This window comes from Ptiloglossa arizonensis, chromosome 7 (genome assembly GCF_051014685.1).
Source record: "Ptiloglossa arizonensis isolate GNS036 chromosome 7, iyPtiAriz1_principal, whole genome shotgun sequence".
NCBI classification, from domain to species: Eukaryota; Metazoa; Arthropoda; class Insecta; order Hymenoptera; family Colletidae; genus Ptiloglossa; species Ptiloglossa arizonensis.
In genome coordinates, this window is record NC_135054.1 from 12,381,520 (window position 1) to 12,405,615 (window position 24,096).

Genomic DNA, 24,096 nt, shown 5'->3' on the forward strand with positions numbered 1-24,096 from the left:
ATTTCATTGTAAATAATTTCGTTTTGGTGGTAAAAGTTGAACGTACTCGCTTCAGTGAAAGTGATCGAAAACGAAAGGATCTAGTTTATGTATTAAATCAAACCCCGTTTACTTTATATAAGGCGAGCCATGCCAACAATACGATTTTTTTAACTCCACTTTGAAATGTGATTGCGAAAGCGTACTGAATGATGCATATGTGAAGCAAAATTTCAACACTCCTTGAGTGATAAATGTTTCTTTCATAGTTACTGTGAAACTGTTACGTATATTGCGGTAAAAAGGGTATACATCATTCTTCGAAGTTCAAGCTAATCATTTTTAAATATCTCGTTTAATAAAAATTAACATAACAGTTGTTCCACTTCTGTCTAAATATAATGTAAAAGCATAACTAATTTTAAGAATAATATTTAGAGTCTCTTAACTACAACGAATTTATCTCTTCTTTTATTTCATATGTTCTTTTTATTATATACTAGGTTTGATCAAAGAGTTCCTGGAATTTTTATTTATTTCAACAAATATTATTTATTCAATTTAAATATTGACATAGTTCCGTTTAAAATAATTCCCATTCGGTATTTTATACGTATGCTAATATTTGTTCCAATCCTTGAAACATTAATTCAGTCTTTGGAATATACTTTTTGGTATAGCCTTCAGTTCGTTCAACGATTTGGCCTTCATTTCCTTTATGGCAAAACGTTGTCCTTTCAATGTTTCCTTCACCTTTGAAAAAAGGAAAAAGTCATAGGGGGGCATGATCTGCATCGCTGCAGTTTTATTTTTTGAAAAAAATTCACGAACAAGTGGCGAAGTGTGTTCTGATGCATTACCTTGGTGCAATTAATGCAATTGCTTTTCCACAATTCTGGTTGTTCGGAATAAAATTTACTCTCCTATTTAGAGTACAACTGAAGATCATCAAGAACACTTTCTTTAACTTTTTCTAAAAAGAAAAAGTAGCGTCATAGTTTGCAGCGTAGATACAAACTTGAACTTCACTCGCATTGACCTGAAACTCGAGAGTGAAAGATTTACTAATCTTTTTGTATAGTTACTGCAACTCACAACTTGTTAGCGAAAGTTATGCTCCAGCTTTCTAGCGCACTATTTTACCGATGGATGATGAATGATACAAGCAGAACGTTTTATCGTTTTAACTGAGGTAAACAAAACGAGAAATCACAATTCGCAGTTTTATTGTTCACTATGCATATTCAAGAATAAACTAGAAATGAGACACGACTTATTTATTTACTTTACTGGTTTTAATATAATTTTATTTCAAACAATTTGTGTTTCATTGAATTATAAAAGTACAGTTCTACTGTTACTAGTAGTTGATAAATATAATTTTCAAAAAATGTATTGCTATTTTGCGGTAAAATTCATTGACTTGCCGTTTATTTTATTCTGTACTACCAATGCAAACTGATCGATCAACTTTTATTTTTATACATTTTTCTTAGTATGTAAACGATCTTACATATTGTAAGAAAACAGATTTTATATGTGTATAAAGTATCTCGTTAGGTTAAAGAATACAAGTAGATAATGCATGTATTTACAAGTGTTCAAATACTTAAAAATAAAAGAAACGAATTAAGAATGTAGAATATTTCTAATTAACGTAGACACTGATCATTAACATAGACATTTCTAACGAATAACTTCTCTGTTTGTAAACTTCTCTGTTTTAATCATTTCATTCAATGGACTTGGTTTAATGATATCGTTATAAACCACGATGTCCTACTATCCAGTAACATTCGTTCAATGACGTCGAGACGGTAGTATACCGAAGGCGTTATGTATCATCAATGACTCATTAACTGTTCGATATTTCATTACGAATGGTAAATTATGTATCTAGTGTGGGAAAAACTTTGCGGGGGATTAAAGACGTTATTTCTTCAACAGATTGCATCCAGGACTCGCTCCTTTTACACTTTAAATCAAGTTAGAAAGGAAATTCTTGGCTTACAATTACATTAAAATTTGTTACATTGAATATTAATATAAATGACTTAGATAAATCAATTATGCAGCATCTTATCTATAATGATTATAAATAGAATAAATTTTCGCTTTTGAGTTTTATAGTATGAAATTAAAAATCCATTACAATTGTGTAATTGTACATTACATACTTGACATTACTACTTACTTCGCTAATTTTTAAAATTACTCTCAAAATAAGGAGCACAGCAGTATTTCATTATAATCGTAAGAAATTCTAACCTACTTCACTAACTTGAGAAGTATGGAAAACCTTAAATTAAGTAAATAGGAATATAATGTTTCCTATAGAGATAACTCTCTTCCTGTAATAATGAAAAAGATTGCTGTAATTTGTTCCTCTGCTTATTACTTTCTTACTTTCCACTTAGAAAGAATATATTGAAATTTTGCATACTTCTATTTTCCACCAATTTCAATATTTCACAAAGAAGTTCTAATTAATTTTTTTCCCATTTTTCTACACTCTTCAAACTAATACTTTGTAACCATATATTTAACCGTACAGATTATTCAGTTTTGAGACTACCATTGAAACAAAATTACATATTTTTTTAAAAATTACATCAATTAGAAAACTCTAATAAGGATCCAAAATAAAGTCGAAAGTTTAAAATAATATTTTTATATCACTTGTTTTTATTACTCCAACACACAATTCTTACATTCGAAGAATTATTGGCTTTTTAATTTCCTAGTCGATTCAGTTCAGTATATTTAGGTGTAGAATTTAAAGTACATTTCAGTATTGCGGAACGCCGAAATACAGTTGTTTAGTTCTCAGCGGAAGAATGTCAGACGTTTCGCAGTTAATGATGTAGGCGTGCCAACTGAACCTATCCGTGGTAATGTGTTCTCTGCAGTTACGTTACAATTAACACCGTGCTCACTAACTTCTTCCGGAAAGTGAGACAGTATATACACACATATACAGATCTTTAAGTATACACATCTTGCAAAGAATTATACACCAAACACTCAAAGTATGCATAAATGAGTGTTGCATACTTCGTGATTATTCTGATCAATTAAATTACTCAATAGTCAATCTATCCTATCCTTACTCGAAAGTGCATTGCGATTGAAAATATTTCTTCGCTTCAATATGTCTGAGAAACAATACAATAAACAATTTTCCACTTAAGGCTTTTATGAGATTTATTTTCCTTCGAGAAGATTAATCCACAGTTTCTTATACGAATAATAATTTCACGTTTGTGTTAATATATTTTAGTAAAATACATAAATTATTAAGAAAGCATCGTTTTATTGTTATATACAATGTCCAATTTAAGTTGACTCAACGAGATATTTCATATACAATTAATTAAAAAAAAAAAGATAAAACATTTATGATTTTAAAAAGAGATTCAATTGGCATTATTAGTTTTCGAAGGCAAGGGCGTTTTCAAGGTCACTCCAAGGTCGATGTGTTTCTCTTTTAAATCACAAACCTATACTTTCTATTTTATCAAGTCCTGTAGATGTCCAAAGATACATATATTTTGCCTTAAATATTCTCTTCGAAGAAAGAAAGAATGAACTCATTCGTAACAATATTTTCAAAGAAGCAACGAGTTCGCGATTCATGATCCTCCGAAATAGAAGAGGATTGAACTGAAACCGTTGACTGTGGAATTGAGCAATCCGGGCAGCTCAAAATTATAAATAACGAGTCGGAACTACAAAGGGAAAATACAGCACTATTCGCGAGAAACGCAAGAACCTCGCCAGGCGAGAGATATACAACCGATATGTCCGAGACATGGCATATCAAGGTGGCATCAAAAAACTGTGTACGAAACCCCGAGAAAATTGCATGATGTAATAATTGTCCTGTGGGAGTGTCTAGAATAGAACGTACACCACAATACAAATGTTGCACACTATGGGAACTATTGTTACAGATTTTACAGTCTACTACTGTTCTTGCTTGGCCGCGAACTCCCACGTGGCTTTCACTTGTGTCCCCGCGAATCCAAAACTTCTTCGGGCTCTATTCTGTCGTCGCTGTTTCCTCTTTATCGTTGCACGGCTGCCGAGGAAACTTCCGCTCTTTCTCGTCACCACTTTGCGCGCACTTTCATCGTGATTGACGTCCACCGACACATTTTGTGTCTCGTTCTACGTTTCGTGAACGAGTACGAAACCAGGGATCGAGAAGAGTTATAAAAATTGTTTAAGAAGAAATACACGCATTTCGAATCCCGATGAAAATGGACGAATGAAAATTCTTAAAAGCAAGTGTCTTCTTTTTGAGTAGTATTAGTAAAAAATTAAAACTCTTGTGTATCTCAAACATAGAGTACATTTTAAGAAATACTAAATATTGCTCGGTGACTATTCAGATAAATATAATACTTAGAATGTAGTATGTGGTATATTTATTAAATTGCAAACTTTCTATAGATTTCGTTTTTATGAAGTTGGGAGAAAAAGTTATTTAAGTGTTGTGTCTGAAAAATTCTATTTATTCGGTATAGGTTTTAACAGAGTCATTGAAAATAAAAATTAATAATATACTAAGTTTAATAATATCTTTAGCTAATGTAATGAATTTATTCAGCATGATTAGATAATAATAATGTGTCTTCCAAAGCTGGTTCAAAAAATACGTTTAAATGAAGTCACGTTACGATGCACATAGTCACACCTAAAAAGTTTATAACCCATTGTTAGCTCGACGTTTATGAAGCATTAACCGAGATTTGTTGGCGCAGCATCAACGAGGCATTGTATGACGTTTTATAAAGAAGAGAAATTTCAGTTGATAATTACTATGGGTAAAAACGTTGCGTAAAACACACGAAGGAAAGTGAAGCGAAATGAACAAGTACTTACATACGTCATACGTGTACGAAGTTACTGTCAGATGGTATAGAACGTGGGAATTCGAAATGTAAATTACACTTAACGATTATTACGTTTTGTACTGAAAAGATTCGTCGAAAGTTCTACAATTTCATTTTTACAATTAAATGAATTTTACATACACACAAAAAAGAAATGCGAAACTTTTCTAAAAGTATATAATAAACCGTGTATCTTTAACAGACAGTCCTATTACTAAATAAAAAAGAACTATGTGCATTGGATAAAATTTCAATTACAAATAATTATGAGTCGTTTCACAAATTTAATGTACACTTTGTGAACCCTAAAGGTACAGGTCGAAATTGAATAAAAATTAGTCTGAAAGAAACTGAAGTAAAAATAAGTATCTGTACAGAAAAATGAAGTAAAAGAATTCATCGTAAATTGTATGAAAACTAATTACGATATCCTAAGGAATCAAAAGTCTTGGAAAAAGTTGTGTAGAAATGAAATAGAAATTGGTTCAAGAAATATCACGAGCGTTTCACAATTTCCAATTCCGAAGGTTGGAATACTTTATTACTGACTATTATTCAGTATTATACCATTCCATAACGAACGTTTAGGGGTCATCAAGGTTGAACGTGTCGTTGGAGTGTGCGGCAGGACACACTGGAAAGGGTGGTGGTTGCCTACTGTGTCACTCTATATATAACGGCAGTCAGCACCCCACGCGATATTAAGAACGTTCACCGCATCCGCGGTAACATGGTTTCCAGTTACAAGGTACTTACTCCTCGAAGTTCTAACAGCTCACCGACAAGTGTGGCCCCGTGTAAGCACGCGAGGACCGATCGAAATGATTGGGAACGAGTAATTACAATTACCAATTCTAAAGTAATAAAGTCTAATTAGAAAGTGATCCGTTATAGGATCCGTTCATGACATAGTGTGTTCCCGGTGATTGTGAAGATTGCAGTGCATCTCTGGTTCGCGAACAGTGCACAGTTTTTCAACCGAAATCGCAAGTGTCGATGTTTCTTGAAATTTATGCAAAAATTTCTCACAATTACCAAAGCTTAGTGAAAAGTGTCTCGAAGTGTTCCAATCTCACAACTTCACCATTTTACGATTATTTAATTCCCTTGTGTCTGGTATTTCATTGCACACTGGTATTTCGAGAACAGTACGGTTGACAATATTTGATCTTTGATCGAATGTGCAAAAAATTTATGCAAATATACGATTATTTTTAAATACGAATGACCTGAAATTTATATTTCCAATTCGTGAACGCGTACGTTCATCGATGCGACGTGGGTTTGATCGTTATTCGAACAAATTTTTCGATTATTATATATTTTGTGTTACAATTTCCGTATAATTGAATTTTAATCGCGTAACTCCGCGCGATAAGTGACAAATTGGCTAATTTGTTTACTCAGACTCGCTGTTATTTGCCTGTAGATATTGTCACCTCCTACTTTTAAAATGACGACATGGCTGATGGCGATTTTCTGTCTGGCAACCGCCGGTTGCTCGAACGTTACGGATCAGCAAACATCTGAGACACATCACGATCAGCAGGTGGCGATCTTGAAACAGATCAGGAAAGTGAACGAAGACGGCTCCTATACGTACGGCTATGAAGCAGGCGATGGATCGTTCAAGGTAAGCTTCAATGGCCATTATTGCAAAAGGCATGAAATGGGGGTACACAATTTCTTAGTACTCGTACAAACGGCTCACCATTTTGCGTAATGCGTTCTAAATATAACTTAAGTGTTTCGTTGAAGTATTCAATTACTTGTACAAATACTTTCTATCGTTACCTTATGTTTAATAATATCTTAACGTGGAACTTTATTCATCGAAAAAGAAGATCGGTTACTTTCTTAACGATTTTCTAAAGCGTAATAACGAAAAGAGTAAGAACAAAGAAACACGTTAATTTGGAACAATGTAAATTCGTATAATCGAGAACTTAAGAATATTTAACGAAATGATTGTTCGAGGAAATAATTTAACTCTATACTCTGTTCAATTTAATGAAATTTACTTCGAGAGCAATGAGAGTCAAGAGAATGTAACGAAACGATTCGTAGAACGTGAAGAAAATTTCAAAGGGGCGTAGCTTTTAAATTATAAAAATTGATTTACTGGAAGTGCACACTTCTGAACGTAAGAAATGATTATCAGGTCGAGAGTCGCGACGTTCTAGGCAACATCAAGGGTACATTCGGTTTCGTCGACGCCGACGGTGAAATAAAAAGGGTGTCGTACTCTTCCTCTAACGGGACAGGGTTTAAAGCAACCACCGTGTCGCCATTGCAGGAACACGTGTCCGTCGTGCAGAGCATTCCACGCGTTAATCGTACCATCACTACCAAGAAGCCGAGCATCGTGTATCCAACTACCACCGAAGCTAGTACAAAATCATCGGTGGTTCAGACGATACCGCGAAACAGAAAGACAACGACCACTTCGACGACAACGACTACTACAACCACCACGGAACAACCAAAATCAGTATTCGGTCACTATTTGAAAGGAACCGGCAAAAGCAGACCACGTTTTGTGATCAACGGCCAACAGAGACCATTGGTGATAGAGGAAGAAGGTGTAGAGGACGAAGACTCCCAGATAAATCGACCAAGCACAGAGGACAAGACCTCCACGTACAGACGGATCATCTTTGCCAAACGACCAGTCGATCAAACCCTTCGACCAATCTCGGAAGATTTTGTAGAGAAAGATGACGAGGCTAAGGTGACCACCGGGAACACTTTGAGAAGACAACTCCACGATGAAACCACCAAGCCCAACCCGATCGTGGAGACCAGTAACGACGACCATTCCGATGTTTACGGAGGATCGTTGTCCACGACGCGTCCATTGTTCACAACGACAACTCCGCCTAGGGTACTTCAACGTGTCACGGGTAATCGCATCGAGAGACCGAAGATTTACGTAAATCGTGAAAATCTTGGACCGGCGCGGTTCGAAAACGTGAAATACGATGGCTCGCGAGTCTACGAAGCAGAAACGAAAGCGCCGCAAGAGGAGACTCGCGTTCCCATACGAATGCCCGAGAACAGGGAGTACATAAGGCAAAGCACCGAGCCGATCTTCGTGAGACAGCAACCGGATCAATTTCTGCGCGAATTGCCAACAGGACGACTTTTATTACCGTCTCAGCAGACCAACATCGAGGACGATCCCGCTTATAGACAACTACCGTTGAACAGGATTTTGTTGCGTCCATTGCCGGGTCAACAACCACTCTACTCGGCGACCACGGATGCAAATATTCATTATCTGACCGAGAATCCACTACCGGGACAAGAGGAGGACCCGAGAGTCGCCGTGACACCGGGATACATGCGCCCCAGACCGTTTCCACGACCGGTGATCTACCAAGATTCCGAGCCTAGGCCCAGACCAGTTCTGAGACCAGTGCCCCAAGCGGTAACTCACACTGTAGACGACAGAGAATATCCAACTACACCGGAGTATCCGTACAGGGCCAGCACGATAGCTCTGCCTCCGGAACCACCGAATCCAATCGCTCCTCCTCTGAGTCGACGAGATTTTCAGATGCTGCTTAGAAGATTGCTCGTTAGCCAGTACGGTGTCCAGGCTCTCTCTTACCCGAAAACGTACTTGGAAGATGCTTTGTACGATCAGCAACCATACCCATCTTATCAACCGGGCTACCAAACAGCTGCTCCGCGACCCGATATAGGATTCGATCAGCAACTGTCCCTTCAGTACGGTGATCGCGTACCCGTGAGACGTCCCATGTACACCAGAGCCTTGAATCCCGTTTTCCAACCGCAACAGTTCGAAGATTACAACGACGGAAGGTTCGCCAAGAGAGTCTACAGGCAAAAGTTCTACACGCAGGACGTTAGCGACGAAGGGGACGAGATCTTGCCCGCACCTATCAGAGAGGCCCTTTTATTGAGGATGCTTCAGTTGGCCATCAATGCTGAACGACCACCCATGGTTTCCACTCCGATCATGACCACGACAACGCCAGCATCTAGATACAGAAAGGCTGGACCCATCAGAAGTGTACAGATCATCACCGATGACGACGAAGAGGAAAAGGAGGCTATGAAGAAGAAAATGTAACGGGTTTAACAGAACGAATTCGTTTACTGTTCAATGGTATCGCGATCGATTACTCGACGATAGAGAATGTAACTGGAGACCATTATATTTTTAATTTAGTCTTGTAATTAACTCGGTTATTGTAATTAGTAAGAAGTCGAAGGAAAAACTGCACAATTTTTGTCGCGAATAGTACAAGCAACCTATTTATAAAACGTAGAATCATCATTTGTATGAAATTGAAAGGTTAACTGTTAACATTTGCATTCAATTAGAAAGACACACTACGTAAAGTTTCTGATGAACAAATTTAAGGAACGGATTGTTAAGGAACAAATACGTGTAGCTTCGTAAAATACTCGACGTTGAGGAAACCTTTTACGTCCATAAGATTTAAATCGTTAATTTCAAGGTATATTATTTATTTCATTTTTACGTATAGTGCTTCTCCGCTTATAGATTTATTTATTTTTCTGCACGAATGTTCGGAACGTAACGTTTCAAATACAAATTGCTTTTATAAAGGAAGAAGCTCGAAAAATACACTTAAAGTATACTTACTACGATGAAAATTGAAGGAAACGTTATGTTATTCCAGCAATAGGCAATTATATTTAGAATATACAGTATGTCTCCCAATGAATGGTACACTGTGATCATTTCTATAAAAATTAATCAATACGCGTTTTATTCAATTTTAGTTTCATAAATCTCACTATAGATCGTGTTTGTGTACAATAGCTTGCAACCAGAAATGTCATTTTTAAATAACTAATTTTGTGCACTCCATGTGAAAACATGGCAAAAACGTATAAAGAAACTTACCAGTAAAACAAATCTATTTCCTCGAATATAAAGCCCCATAAAATTTATCCTACACTTTCGATTTTTTTCATACATAGAATCACGTGTTTCTTGATTGTACCACTCATTGCAGGACACTGTATATCTACAGATTGTAGATTTCTAGTACTCAAAAATCATAATTTTCATTTTTCTGTTTTTGTCATTTTACAATGATTTGTATCAAAATTATTTTACCCGCGCGTTGAATGTTCACGAAGCGAGGAGAAAGTATAAATAATTGTCAAATGCTTTTACAAAGTGTCCCGTACAATCAAAGTATTCTCATATTCAGTGTTCCGTTTGCGTTGTCTCACGAATTACTACGTACAAGATCGATCGTTTTCTAGCATAATTTTTCTTTCAAAAACGAACAAGACCAATTTAGAAAATAAAAAGTGACAGTATTAATTACGACGGTTATGGTACAATTCCGAACACATCATTTCCTTGTAACGAGAAGCGTCGTACAAAAGATCGTGAGAGACTGAAAATGTAACGTTGATAAACAATCGCAGCGACACAGTTTTCACGGAACACGCTGGAATCGTCAGCGAAACGAATCGCCTTCTCGGAAAGGGAAATGTCCTATGTGTTCGTTCAACGATTTTCCGCACGACAACTTTCAAGTATCTCGCAACGCTCGTTTTTGCTTTCAAGACGGATCGTCGTTGCTTTTAAATCGTTTCAACGCGAAAGCAATTAAATGAACGTACATATAGCGAACACTGTATACGCGACGATCACATTGACCATGCATATAACTGCATTACACCGTATCACGTTAAATTATAGCATAGAACTCCCAAAGATGACCGGTAGCGTTACCAATAGAGCACTGAACAAAAGTACTTTAACTTACCTTAATTTAAACACGGCCACGAGCGTTTAACATCGTTGTCGGTAATTTTGACGTTAACTGCAACAGTGACGCTTGGTACCGATCGCTCTGCTGATTACGACTGTGACATCACCTTGCAGCACAATGAAAACAGATCGTTACGTGAAAATTCCGTGTTTCGTACGTAATGTTCTTTCTTTTTTGTACGAAAGGAAAAGTTTATTTCTTATCGAAAAGTAAACATCGTGATCGTGACACTTTCCAATCGATTCGTTCAGAAATTTCATCACCTTACTCTCTGATCTAAATGAAACACATTTGTAAATTCGTTCCACGAAACTATAATCGAAGCGTTATTCTACGTACAAATAAGTGAAATTATACATACATTAAATAGTAATCTTATTTATCATTTTTCTACGTTTAAAATACAACGCAAAATGATCTTAAACTTACGAGTCGGTAGTAAACACCGATGCAACGAAAATGTAAAATAATAGGCCAATAAGGGACTATCAAGTATGTATTAACACATTCGATGTACAAGTTACTCATTGTCAACAATATTATCAGTATTTCGAACATCGACAGTACTTTCAGTGTTTACTACCATTTTAATAATAATTCGAGTTTAATATAGAAAATAATTAACAAACATTAAACGACCATCAGTTACATTCGATAAGAAAAAGAGATTTCTCTTGAGATATTATCGATACGAAATAGATTTCGGTGTGGAAATGTTGATGATAATGTTAAACGTGGCTGGCCGCATCGTGACATCGCCCTTTAGTGTTCGTTCCATTGTAAATATAACGTTATATAAACTAGTGTAATATATGTATCGAAATAAAACTAAATAGATGGTAGATAGCGCGGTGTGAGAATTCATTTCATAAGCCTCTGAGAGCCGGCGCACCAGGAAAGAATAATAACGTGTCTACCGTTGGTAATTAGCATCGCGGGTTGCGACACATTGCTGTCGGATACGCGAACTTGTATTTGTTAGGCGCTGGCGTACCCTGCACGACGAGGGCGGAGATCATGGGACTTTGCACGTGGCTTCCACCTATTCAGAACTGGCTTACCGTTGCCAAATCCCCGGATGGAGACACTCCACGTTCGGGAAAGTCTTGGTGAACCGTTGTGTGAGAAAGCCGACCGATTGGAACCTAACAAGACCATCTCCGTTTCGGGAGAAATGGCAATAACTCGGGACGAAAATACATACATCGCCGGATGCTCAATTGCTCCACTCGAAAAATGTCTAATCAGGATAGAAACCAAATTTTCTCGAGAGAATTTTCTACGTTATATTTACTTCGTTCAAGTTTCGTTTTACTCGTGAAGTTTCCAACATCGATAAATGTATAATAGGTAAGATTGTGCGGGTAAGTATCTTTCCAAGTTAAACGTGTCAATAGCTAAAGGAGAGTATACGAAGAACAGTTACGTAAACCTGGAAAGAAATTAACTTAGAAGTACTGAAAAATTATCAACAGAATTTTATCATCGGTTCCAACGATTGTTTTAAACGGTGGTAGATTTATGAATATAATATAACACGTGCAATACAATTCACATTTTCTCTATAACGTGGTGAAGTCACGTGTTTCACTGCGATTAAAATAGTACGGTATCGAATGTGTAACAAGGTGGAAACAGATAGTTAAACTGTGACGTGTCAAAAATGATTTCTATGCAACCGCAACCAACCTTTCCACTTTTCTCCGCGAGCCGGATGTGCCGTGTGAATGGCTGTCGTTAAGAGACAGAAGAATTTGCCAACCAGTCGGCGTTCCTGCGTTTTGTAAGCTGTAACTTCCGGTATCCCTGTGAATGTGCCAATGGTATGCGTACGTTTTGGTCCGGACGATACAGGAGTAATACCTTGCCTTCGAAGGATCTAATTAGAACGGTCGTTATTTTCGTCGAGTTTCCTCGTCGGTGATGGAAAGCTGTCGTAAAAGACGGCGTGTTCATTGTCTCGCGTGCTACGGAATTCCACGCAATCTGCGATGAAATACGAAACGACAGACGAAGAAAGGAAAATTCGCAGGGATTACGGACAATCTTGATAACTTCTCGAGTTCATCTAACGATCGTGTAATAACATTTTTAAGAGAGGTTCGTTGACAAATTTTATACGCAATTTCTACTTATCTCGAATATTTATACGAGAGAGGAAACATGGTTACGAGAATTTGTAAGTGAAATGTAAATATGTTACATCGAATTTAACATAGTGTATGGTAGAATTTCTATTATTTGGACTAATAGAATGACACGACTGTTCGAGTCTAGATATCTTTTTATAACAAGGCGTTTTCAATAGCGACAAACTTCAAGCTCTTCTTTTACAATCTTAGAAGAGTTTCTATTTTAATCGATAAATATTTTGATATTCAGCTCCTCGTTTATTTCAGTTTTCGCGATACCAAAGTCACGCGAGTTAATACGCGCGAATTGCTCGATAGAAGCAATTTTCAAGTTACAGCGTTGAAAATTAACTTCACGTTCGTGTTCTATTTATTTAGCAGTGACGGTGTCCCTTTTCTAAACGCAAACACGACGCCAAATTGTCGCTGGAAATTGCGTCACGCTTCAACTTCTTCGTATAAATCTGTCTACTGCCAGGAAGCGGCTTTAAAGTTACATGTGTCGCTCGTACACACCGGAAACCAACACACGCGTCCCTTTTTTTTGACAGACGCTAGACGCCAAGTTGCTGCAAGAAATTGCATCATGCATGCACACCATCGCAAAACTCTATCTATTGCCAGAACACCGTTTTATTTTGACATAACTATAAAACGATGCATATTTTTGACCATCGTTACTTACTTTTGAAGTTCTGTAATACTTTTTAAGGAAAACAGTTAAATTTTGAAGCATCGTATTGCTTAAATGCACCTTAACGATTAAAACAGAATATTTTCACGAATTTTTTGTAACGATATCGTACATCTAATTAAAATAAATTTTGTTTCTATCATTATCTTCTACAGGTGGTACATTTTTATCATCAATACAATTTTTTTAACGAAACTATTTTTATATTATTTTCTAAGGCTTCGACATATTATTTTATATAAAAAAAATCAATTCTGTTTCGCTACAATTCGTCCCAATCTCTTAAATATTCACTTACATATTTATACAGTTTAGCACAAAATAGAACAAAAAGACGAGAATCAATAAAAAATTGCGTCTGACAATAAGTTACTTCTACCTTTATTCTCTTACTTATCTATTCGTTTTTACATAAAGTATGACAAATATTTACGACACATACATGGAAATAGACCTATACGCGAACCGACAGTTTCAGCTTACTTACACACCATTCCATTTCGTCTTTAATCTATTTTATATATATATACAATCGTTAATTTCATTTACGGTAAATATGACGAACGTTTGTCATCATTTGTACATCGTTTGTCGCTAAGATCTATCCACGTGAAACAGTTTGATATGTTGCACGTGTGTACATAAAAATTCGTAACAACGAGCTAAGTTTAATTGGACGTCAAGGAAACTTTCGAGTGGACCGAGGCAGAACGAGGAACATTTTTTACACTCTCGACGTCGTCTTCCAACGGGTAAGGACTGAAAGGCTCCGTTTGTACACCGACGTCCTCGTAATCGAGCTCCAAAGCGTCTTGTTCGTAAATTGCATCGTGACTTCGTGGTCGTGCAACAGAGGGAATCCACGGCTGTGGCGTACCTTTGCCGAGCGCCAAGAAAACCGCAGCGGTTGTTAACAAAACGACAGACGCCACACCAAATACCAGTCGCCATGAACCCGCGATCTGCAACCAAAATTCACAACTTATTGAGTTGCAATATACGAAACATCTTCGTGACTTCTATACGAATACATTTGGTCTACTTCAAGTAAACGACAACTTCCTTAATCAAAGTGTACTCCATTTGTATTAAGTCTGCATAGTTTACGAGCCAAAAATTCTCTTAATGGAGAAGTATGTAAATCTTGGGGTTACGATAATTCAAAATCTATGCTGCTGAGCTAATTTTTGGAAAGAAAAACTACATCAATATGCGAAGATAAAATTGTTTAATTACGAAAGGGATTAATTAAAATTAAGACAACTAGATAACTTATTGCCAAAAGAAACATATTCGGTAAAGTGATCTTCATATTTCTTTAAAAAAAAAACTAGTTTGTTGCATTTCGTGAAGGATATTTACGATGTGCAATTTGTATCTTATACAATGCATAAATCTTTTTAACATGAAAAAGTAAAACTTTCATCGAAACAAATACATCCGTATAAAAAATCTTTATTTCTATAAGAGAAATAAAGTCTATAAACAAAATTTGGAATTGCGTATAAATAAATATGCACATGTTTCCTAAATTTGTGTCCTTAATATATCTTAAGGAGTCTGAAACATTTGATCTTTGTATGATTTTTTATGCATTTTTATTATATTGGCGAAAGTGTTCTCAAAAGTATGATATTAATTTCTACTTCAAATTTGTATTCTAGCTTGAATTACGATTATTTCAAGTGGAAATTCGAAACCGTAAAGAACTTATTCAAGTTTAATATATTACACTTTAGCAATTTAACTTACAGAACCATGAAGAGCTTGAGTAACGAAATAATTGGCAGCTAACAAGCCGGCTGCTCCTAGAGTAGAGCATAAAGCACATGCTGCTGCAGCACAGGCTGGTGATTCTACAGGTGCAAGGTCCGCTATTGCAGCTAATGCACCAGCGGGTGCAGTTCCGGAGACAAGGAGAGCGGCTATACCTAACCATGCCGCACCTAATGCTTGACAACCGGCGTAACCAGCAACAAAAAGGAGTGCCGCCGGAATAAAGTGAGCTGTAAAGTAACATGTCACATTTTATTATTTGTAAACAAAAAATACATGCGAATGTAAAGATATTATTAACAATATTATGCATTGCTTAGCATATTCAAAAAAGAAACATAGCCAATGTTTATGAAACTAGCCAAGTAATTAAATTTAGGGAAGTAAATATTTATAATTACAGTACATACCAGTGTAAACGACCAACTTTCTCGCTGTGGTCGTTGAAACTATTTTAGATTCGCGAACATGATCCACAAGAAGACCACAAGTTAATGCAGCCATGAAATGACCAATGTGAGGTAACGTCGTCAAAACGGAATCCTAAAAATATTAAAAATAGGAAACGTGTTCCGTTATTTTCTCTTCCGGGAGATTTGTAGATAATAACTTTCTTAATGAAAAACTCTAATATCGTATGGAAACAGAAATTATGTGTCTATACATAACATTGTGTCGAATTCGTATTACATTAATGTGCAAGAACAGAATGTAAGGGAAAATAATAACAAATTACGATCAAAAGATACTATAAATTGCAATATGTATTCTATAACAGTATTGAATATTAGAAATTTGTAAACAGAAAAGTTTTCTTGATATTGCAACAATTTAAACATTATATAGAATTTATCATCATCAGAGTCAAAATTATATGAAAAAGAAAATAAAAAATGTATGAATAATAACTAAATGGAAAGTATAACAATGTATATTAATTAGTGAAAAAGAGAGACAGAGTATAAGCATTGACTACTCCAGTTTTTGTTTAAAATTGGAAACTCACGTTAGCTGTGGAGAATCCGTAGATGAGTTTTAAATATTTCGTCATGCCAAGTGCAAGAGTTGCATCGCCCCACTGATTACCCATGGTTGCAACTGCAGATGCCCAAACAGGTACCGAACGCAGTAATTTTCCCCATGGAATCACGGCTGCCTATTTTTGATTTTACAATGACGAATTCAAAATATTAATTGCTATTGAATACGTCAGTTATAAAGATAACTTCGTGCATTTTTAGAACTTATACAATTTTAAATGGTTTAAAAATAATCATATTGTAAAATTTATTAATTTTCAAACGCATACATTCACCACTTACTGCTTTAGAACTGACAACTTGGTTAAAAAAGCATGTGCTCATGAATAATTCTAATGCAATATATTTTAACATTTAACGTGGGAATCGTAAACTTTCTAAATGATTTTACGAATCGCAACAATGCAATAACGCAATTTAAAGAAACATACTATTCTCTCTTTCAGTCTTTCTCATTGTTTATGTAATTTACATCGTGATAATGACTTGAATTTGATATAATAAATAAGATAAAGAAAATTTAAAGAACAATCGCCTCAAAGAAAATAATTGTGGAAAATAATTGTCAAGTACCTTAATGAATTATTGACAAATGAAATCATTTGAAATAAATCAATAGAAAGAAACTTTTTTTGAAAAATAAAATAATTCGCTTTTTAGCGTATATCCAAATAAAGGAAGAGTAAAGAATTCTAGTAAATTATAAAAATCTGTATAAATAATTCTATAATATTCTACTTTGACAAAACGTTAGAGTAATGTCCTAGTTCCTACTTGCGATATAAAATATTAATAATTTGCGTTAGAAAACTCAGTTAAAAGATAACTTCAAAAATTATTCGAAGAGAAGAAGTAATTGTTCTTACGTTTGTATCATGCTGGTAAGATTTTGGAGTATCTTTGACGAATCGGCCAAAAGCGAAGTACCAACATAGTGCAATGATAACGAGACCATAGCAAAGAGAATCACGACCAAAACTTCGTACAACAGCTGTACCCAACCACCCTGTGAGACAGTATCCAACGCTGACAGCTATTTAAAAAATTATTCTCCATTAATATAATTTTTATAAACGTCATCATAACGTCGAAATTATTATTCATTACCTAACAGAGCAAATTAGGGAACCCAGAATTCAAAAGATTGTACATCATTGTATGCAAATACAGTAGTTCATCCGTAACACAAAACCATTTTTCGTTAAGGTCATAATATAGATTATATCATCATTGTAAAAATACGGACTCTTTTTTCTCGTGGAATAATTTAAACAAAAGTTATACTATATTGCTATATCTAAAAGAAACTGTGTAAAAATAATAATCAAAAAATCTAGAAAAGATGAAACACATAAATTAAAAACATTGACAAACTTGGCCAATGTGTTTGAAAGGTCATTCATAACAAAAAATGTTTACCATGAGTCGAACGGTCTTCATCTTCGAGATATGAAAGCGGGAGTAGTATAAAACACGAGTATTTATCTTTTAAAAATAATTATTTATTTGCTACTAGTTTTCACACTTATTTATACTGGTTTAGATTAATTTAAACATATTGTTTAAAATGATCACTTCTTGCTTGTATGCAAGCAGGTAGACGTATTTCCATGGATCGTATGGATCGGTATTTATTTCAATGAGAACTTTTGTTTAAACTTTAAGTAACAATTTTACCCTTGTAAACCGTATTATAATGCAAATTAAAATAATTTTGTGTTATAAATGAACTACTTCACTTCGACATAATGTTTCAAAATTTTCTGAATTTTTTATTTTCGATTTTTAAAGTGTTCAAAATTATATAGTACAATTTGAAAGCAACTGATTCTAAACGCAAAAATAAATCGTGACTCTTTCTCGTAGGAATTTTCATTTTAGAGAAAAATGATTTTGAAAATCTGTCATGTGCATGTGTAGCTGTCTGGAATTGATGTCATTCATTTTTCCAATGAAAAGTATGATTTAAGATAAGGAAGATAATTTTTATCTGTTTTGTTATGCCTGGCTTAGTAATTGTGTGTTGACCATTTCGCAATGGAGTAAAATTATGAAAAGCGGTTTAAAACACATATATTTCTTTTATTTTCTAAATTACTTTCCACGTGCTAAAATATCAACAAAACCATGTGCTACAGATACTTAATATTACAATATTAAAAATCTTGATTCTTTTCTACTAGTCAATTCACTCTCTGTCACATTTATACTCACCCAAGCTATTACTATTTATTCTCAATAAAAATATTACTTCATATAAATGAAACGAGTTCGTTAAGAGTAAATGACATATATCATAGCTTTTGTGAACAGTTTAAGAATTAGTGCCATATTATATAAATTTTAAAAGCTTATTAACTTTTTACTTCAAACATTAAACAAATTATAGCAGAGAGAAAGAGAGAAAATAAGAAAATGGTATATGCGAAATAAACCATGTCGTATCTACAGCAAACTAAACAATTCAGACACATTGTCTTGCCCGTATCTTTGACAGAAGAATTAAGAAGGAGTGTCAATATAACACCGTCCAATAGATTACACTCTTTTGAGGCTCCGCTCATTCTTGTTGACAGTCTCGTATGTTGCAAAGGAGTCAAACTTTTGACTATTAGAGTCTGTGTTCCTTTCACGACAATTTTCTCCAGCTCCTAACATACCACATACAGTGATAGATTTTCAAAGTCGTTTTTAATGAAATAGAATCTTTTTGCGAAGAATGTATTATACATTCTACAATTTGGTCTTGGATCAGTCTTTTTTTCTGATTATACTACGTGTTTCAGGACACTTCCTATTTTTGTATAAATATTAATATTAATTATAAATACGAGTAAGGTAGTAGTCTATAAGTATGAATTCTGTATCCCTTCCATAGATAACAAAACTTTTAAGTCAAATATAGCCAAGAAAAAGATGTATTGAATATATGTAGTTTAAAAAGTAAAAATGTAACAAGATTGTTCGGGTCTAATTTTCTTTGTGTTCGTTCAATATAAGGATGGAAATTGAAAATTTCTTACTCGAATTTAAACACTTTTACTAACTCTTGCGTTGAAATTTATAAATAACTATGTACCAGCGTAACAACTGAAGTACCAGCTTCTATGATTGCTCTTAAACCAGGTCATAGCAAGCATGTGAGCAGCGGGCATAGTCGCGCCCTATAAAAGAAAAATGTTGGAATAATTTTCTGTTTTGGAAATTCTATCTCTTACCTTATATTTTTTGAATACTTATTAACACGTAACAATCATTCTAAATTACATATAAGTATATTTAACTACTTCTTACCCATTAATTGGGAATACATTAAAAAATGGCAATGGAAACCGTAAAAGGAATATAAATTATTTATCGTATCTGTATTGTTTCATCACAAATTTAACTGTTTTGAGTAACACGTAAATCAATGAAATAAATGTATTCTGAGAACTAGAAACTCCTAAGTTCCTGTCCAAGTAAATGAATCATAATTTAACAATAAAAATGTCAAACATTGATGCTCCTTCCATTCTGACAAATAAGCACAAAAAATGTTTAAATATTTTAAAATCGAAAGCGTAATATTGATGTAAGAATCTTTATATTTAGACAAGAATCTTCAAGCATACGTATTACGATATAATCAATGAATATATCAATGAAAGGTGTTACCCATATCTGAACATTTTTATCGCGAATGCACTGTAATATAATTTATGTATAATTAGAATTTTAATTCTACGATATTCAAGTTTAATTCTTACTGTACATAAACCCTGAAACAGGCGAAGTGCTACGTGAGACGGACCTCTCCATGCAGCTGGTACCAATAAAGAAGCCAAACAAGCACTAAGAACCGCACGTGAAAATACCATAGATGGCCCTGATCTTCCCCATACTAAACATCCTCCTAAAATTGGCCCAGCCACTTGTCCCCATAAAAATGCCTCCCTCATTATGGATTCTGTACGTTCTTCCGGTGGTAACTGTAAGTATTGCGAAATTATTTTAAATGAATTTTGATTTCACAACCATGGAAAACATGTACATATATATATAAATAAAAACCCAAGTAAAAGGTTTTGTCAAGTCTCATTTTTATTACTATGGATATAACGTTTACGATTTTTTATTTTTGTTCTAACACAGTAGAACTCGAAATACGAATGTACGAGTATGTGTAAATATTCTTTCTATTAGTTGGTAATATTTAGAATAAAATTAGAAAAATATTTTAGATCTTGTAATGTTTAAATTTTGATTAACATATTTTCATACATCTCTTGTATTTTTTTTTTTTTATACATATTTGTATTTATCTCGTACTTCGAGAGACGTAATATGCTACTGAAAATGTTTAAAAACCAAAAACGTAATTTGGAGATGTGTACAATGAATGAGCATACATTTTATCGTAGTTACCTCCAGAAGTATGACTTCGAAATCTTCTGTCCGGTTACGGCTAGTAATGTTGACCAGCATGTCACAGTGCCACGATGTATCGATAATGGCATGATTGTCTTTCTGATTGGCAAGCAATGCAACCGAGAAACTGACTTCAACTGCACCGCAAAGTGCAAATCCCACTGCAACAAGCGCAGCTACGATGTGTCGCGCTCGCACAGCGGCTGTCGAATTATTAAAACCGAATTATAATTATTAATTCGGTATTCACTGTTCACAATATCACAATTTTTATTAATCATTCCTTCGCATTACTTATTTTTTATATTTAAATAAATTTACGTATGTAGCATTTGATGCTAGATGTAAGTTTACCTCGGTTGAAAACTAATAACACTATGTCGTACTTTTATAATTATTATATTAGTCTGTTATAATTATGTTACAATATTATGACTAAAGCTGTGCCAGCAAAAATTGTGTACAATTGTGTGCCTTGTCTCAAACGATTCTTACGGTACTACTTAATTACGATTGTAAGTCAACGAGCAAGTAATCGTTCTGCACATGTGTATACATGTACAATATGTGCATTTATATTAATAGAGACATTAACTTCTCTCGTAATAGAACGTTTCTTGATTCTGATAAGTTGCTCAAACAATAGATACCGTAGTTTCCTTGTTTAATTCGGTGTTACCACACTGTCCCCTAATTACCTATTACAATATGTAAATTTAAATACAACAGCAGAAGTTAAAACATTGCAATAACGTACCCTTTAAATTTCATTTGAGAAACTCGCACACGTAAAGTAGTTGAAAAATAAAATTACAAATCGTTGTTACAGACAAGTATCTGACTCTTTAATTTTCTGTAACGTATACCCAATGAAATGAAATGTAATATTTAAATCGTGTATCTTTTCATTTCGTGTATCTTTTTCGCGAAATGAACACAAGCGAACAAAGAAACGACAAATCAAGATAATTCATAAATTACGAATATACTTATGATTTCAAAAGCGTGTGAACTAGTTTTTCTAAATGTGTATTATTTGCAACGAACCTCGAACCTCTTTTGCAGCCTGCTTTATTTGTTCACTGCTGTGTTTCACAAGCTGCACGCTACCTCTCTTGACGAAGTCTGCCATTTCACGGAACCCGAAAGAAGCAAAACCACCGAATGCATGTCTCTCTTATCAGTCTTGTCATTTGACTCTATGCCTATTATCTCTTTCCTACCCCGTACAACACAGGTAACCTCGACTTTGGTATCCTCGAAACGGAACACAAATAACGATTCTTAAAACAACTACTCGATAAGAAAGTTGTTCAATTCGTACGCGTTTCGGCTGATATAAATATTGTCGAATGCATTTATTCGTGACAAAAATCTCCGTTTCGATCGTTTCGAATCGTTGCGGAAAATTTCGCGCAGAACACGATAAACTAATGTACAATGTACAACAAATAAAAAATATACAAATCACGATTCTTAGACACCATATATTCTGTCACTTATAACACATGTGGCGATGTTTTCAAGTTCTGATCATTGGTGATAAGAGTCGCGATAAGTGATTGCGGGATACTTGTTAAATCAACTTCACAAAAGATTCGCTCAAATTTTTCTATCAGACTTATTATTTACATGCTCGCGACAAATATTTTCAATTCTCCTATATTCAATAAAATTGTTAATTAAATTGTTTCAACGATTCAATTAAATAATTCCTGAGATATTCAACTACTAAGTATTGTATTAATAATTCGTTTAATTAATTGCTGAGATATTCAGCTACCAAGTATTCTATCGACGATTAAATTAAATAATCGCTGAGATATTCAGCTACTAAGACTTTTAATATTTGAATCATTATCTCGCGTGTACTTTCTCGTCGTTTTGGATGTAAACAAACAGTAGACAGTATTTTAACACTATTTTAGACGCTAATATCTTTAAAATTGTTACTATTGGAATAAATGTAACTTATTACGTTCATTTTGAAAATTCATTACCGTACCAAATTTTGTCACAAAGAAAAAGGCATACTGTTAAAAAAAAATAAATGAAATTAACCTTCGAATACTCTCTACACCTTCATTCATAGAAAATCTATTATCCCTCTCACACTCTCAGAAGCCATACAACTTTCGTGAGCAATACGTGTTTCTATCGATTAAAATAATTGAGATATCGTCGTGATCTTTTCCTACCGAGACAATCTGTACATAAATACAGTATCCGACTATTATCTAAAGCTATGCATCTACGACGTCGATAAAAACACATACACTGTACAATTTGTTCTGCATAACTGAGCCTGAAAATTGTATCTAAATACTTGAAATCCATTAGAAAAAAAAGGGTGCATTTAAGTCAGAAGTGACCGTTCCGAAGTAAATTTCCCTTACCTTTCACTTCTAGTGCCGCATGTCTCAACTGGACGCTTCCACGTTTAAGACGAACGAGCGCTGCCATGGCTATCAAATGTGCCCGTGCACAATTCGATTTTTCATTACACGTGACTGACACTTTGAACACATTTTGTTATTATCGTTACCGGTTCCTCACTGGCACCTCTGCGCACCGATACGGGGCCAATCTGATCCTCGTGAGTTGCACGAACTATACTGGTCATCTGGGAGTACGAGTGAATGAACATCTCTTAACGAGACTTGATACAATAAGTACCTATACCGGGTCAGCCTTGAAGCACCGTTTGAGGTCTGCCTCGTGATATTTTGTCGTCCGTGCTACAAAATGATAACGCTCGTGGATTTCGCGCACGATAAGAGCCCGCTCCAATTGCCTGATTTCGTTTATATAGTTACGATCCCGCAAAACGTTTAATAATAGCGATTCCAAGACTTAGTTTACATTTTTCTCACATTACCTATTTTGCTAGGTCTTTTAATAGTTTCTTTATCGAGAATATCGAATCACTCGTTTCAATTTTAAATTTAAACACTTCACATTCGTGTGAAGCCTGCTCCAATTGCCCGATTTCGTTTATGTAGTCACGATACCGCAAAACGTTCAATAACAGCGATTCCAAGACTTAGTTTACATTTTTCTCACATTATCTATTTTGGTAGGTCTTTTAATAGTTTCTTTATCGAGAATATCGAATCACTTTTTTCATTATAAATTTTAACTTAATCTTTTCATACGATTATACGGTATTAAGCGGTATATTCTTACCCATATTATAGTACCTTCGTTATGTATTTACAGTCACTGTATTAAATGGACAAAATGCGTAGAAACGTTATGGTTATAGAATTATTTTACTAGTGAGAAGTCAGGATAGGTGGATATAATTACTGTGACAATTTGTCAAAGAGAAAAACATTGTTCAGTCAGCGATAACTTTTGTTTATATTTCAATTGAAT

The 24,096-nt window shown here is 34.7% G+C and overlaps 2 protein-coding genes across 2 annotated transcripts; one reads left to right on the forward strand and one right to left on the reverse strand.

Annotated features, from left to right (window-relative positions):
• The first annotated feature begins 5,607 nt into the window (after positions 1-5,607).
• Positions 5,608-9,076, forward strand: LOC143149643 (uncharacterized). Its single transcript, XM_076317213.1, has 3 exons — positions 5,608-5,625; positions 6,307-6,510; positions 7,039-9,076. The coding sequence occupies exons 1-3, from the start codon at positions 5,608-5,610 to the stop codon at positions 8,974-8,976; spliced, it is 2,160 nt and encodes a 719-aa protein (XP_076173328.1). The 3' UTR covers positions 8,977-9,076.
• Positions 9,077-13,764: 4,688 nt separating this feature from the next.
• On the reverse strand, positions 13,765-23,300 carry LOC143149084 (sialin). Its single transcript, XM_076316157.1, has 9 exons — positions 23,115-23,300; positions 20,716-20,921; positions 20,058-20,279; positions 19,388-19,472; positions 17,175-17,341; positions 16,275-16,424; positions 15,679-15,811; positions 15,245-15,498; positions 13,765-14,454 (listed from the first exon to the last, which is right to left on the reverse strand). Exons 1-9 carry the CDS (start codon positions 23,179-23,181, stop codon positions 14,161-14,163), a joined length of 1,578 nt encoding a protein of 525 aa, XP_076172272.1. The 5' UTR covers positions 23,182-23,300; the 3' UTR covers positions 13,765-14,160.
• Between the last annotated feature and the right edge of the window lie 796 nt (positions 23,301-24,096).

Bases quoted from the DNA above. Each gene is read 5' to 3' on its own strand.
- LOC143149643 (XM_076317213.1), top strand. The intron at 6,511-7,038 runs GTAAGCTTCAAT...AATGATTATCAG, and splicing joins CAGGCGATGGATCGTTCAAG to GTCGAGAGTCGCGACGTTCT.
- LOC143149084 (XM_076316157.1), bottom strand. From the start codon at position 23,181: ATGGCAGCGCTCGTTCGTCTTAAACGTGGAAGCGTCCAGTTGAGACAT. The intron at 20,280-20,715 runs GTAACTACGATA...CAATACTTACAG, and splicing joins TCGAAGTCATACTTCTGGAG to TTACCACCGGAAGAACGTAC. The intron at 14,455-15,244 runs GTAAGTTAAATT...TTTTGGTTGCAG, and splicing joins CTCAAGCTCTTCATGGTTCT to ATCGCGGGTTCATGGCGACT.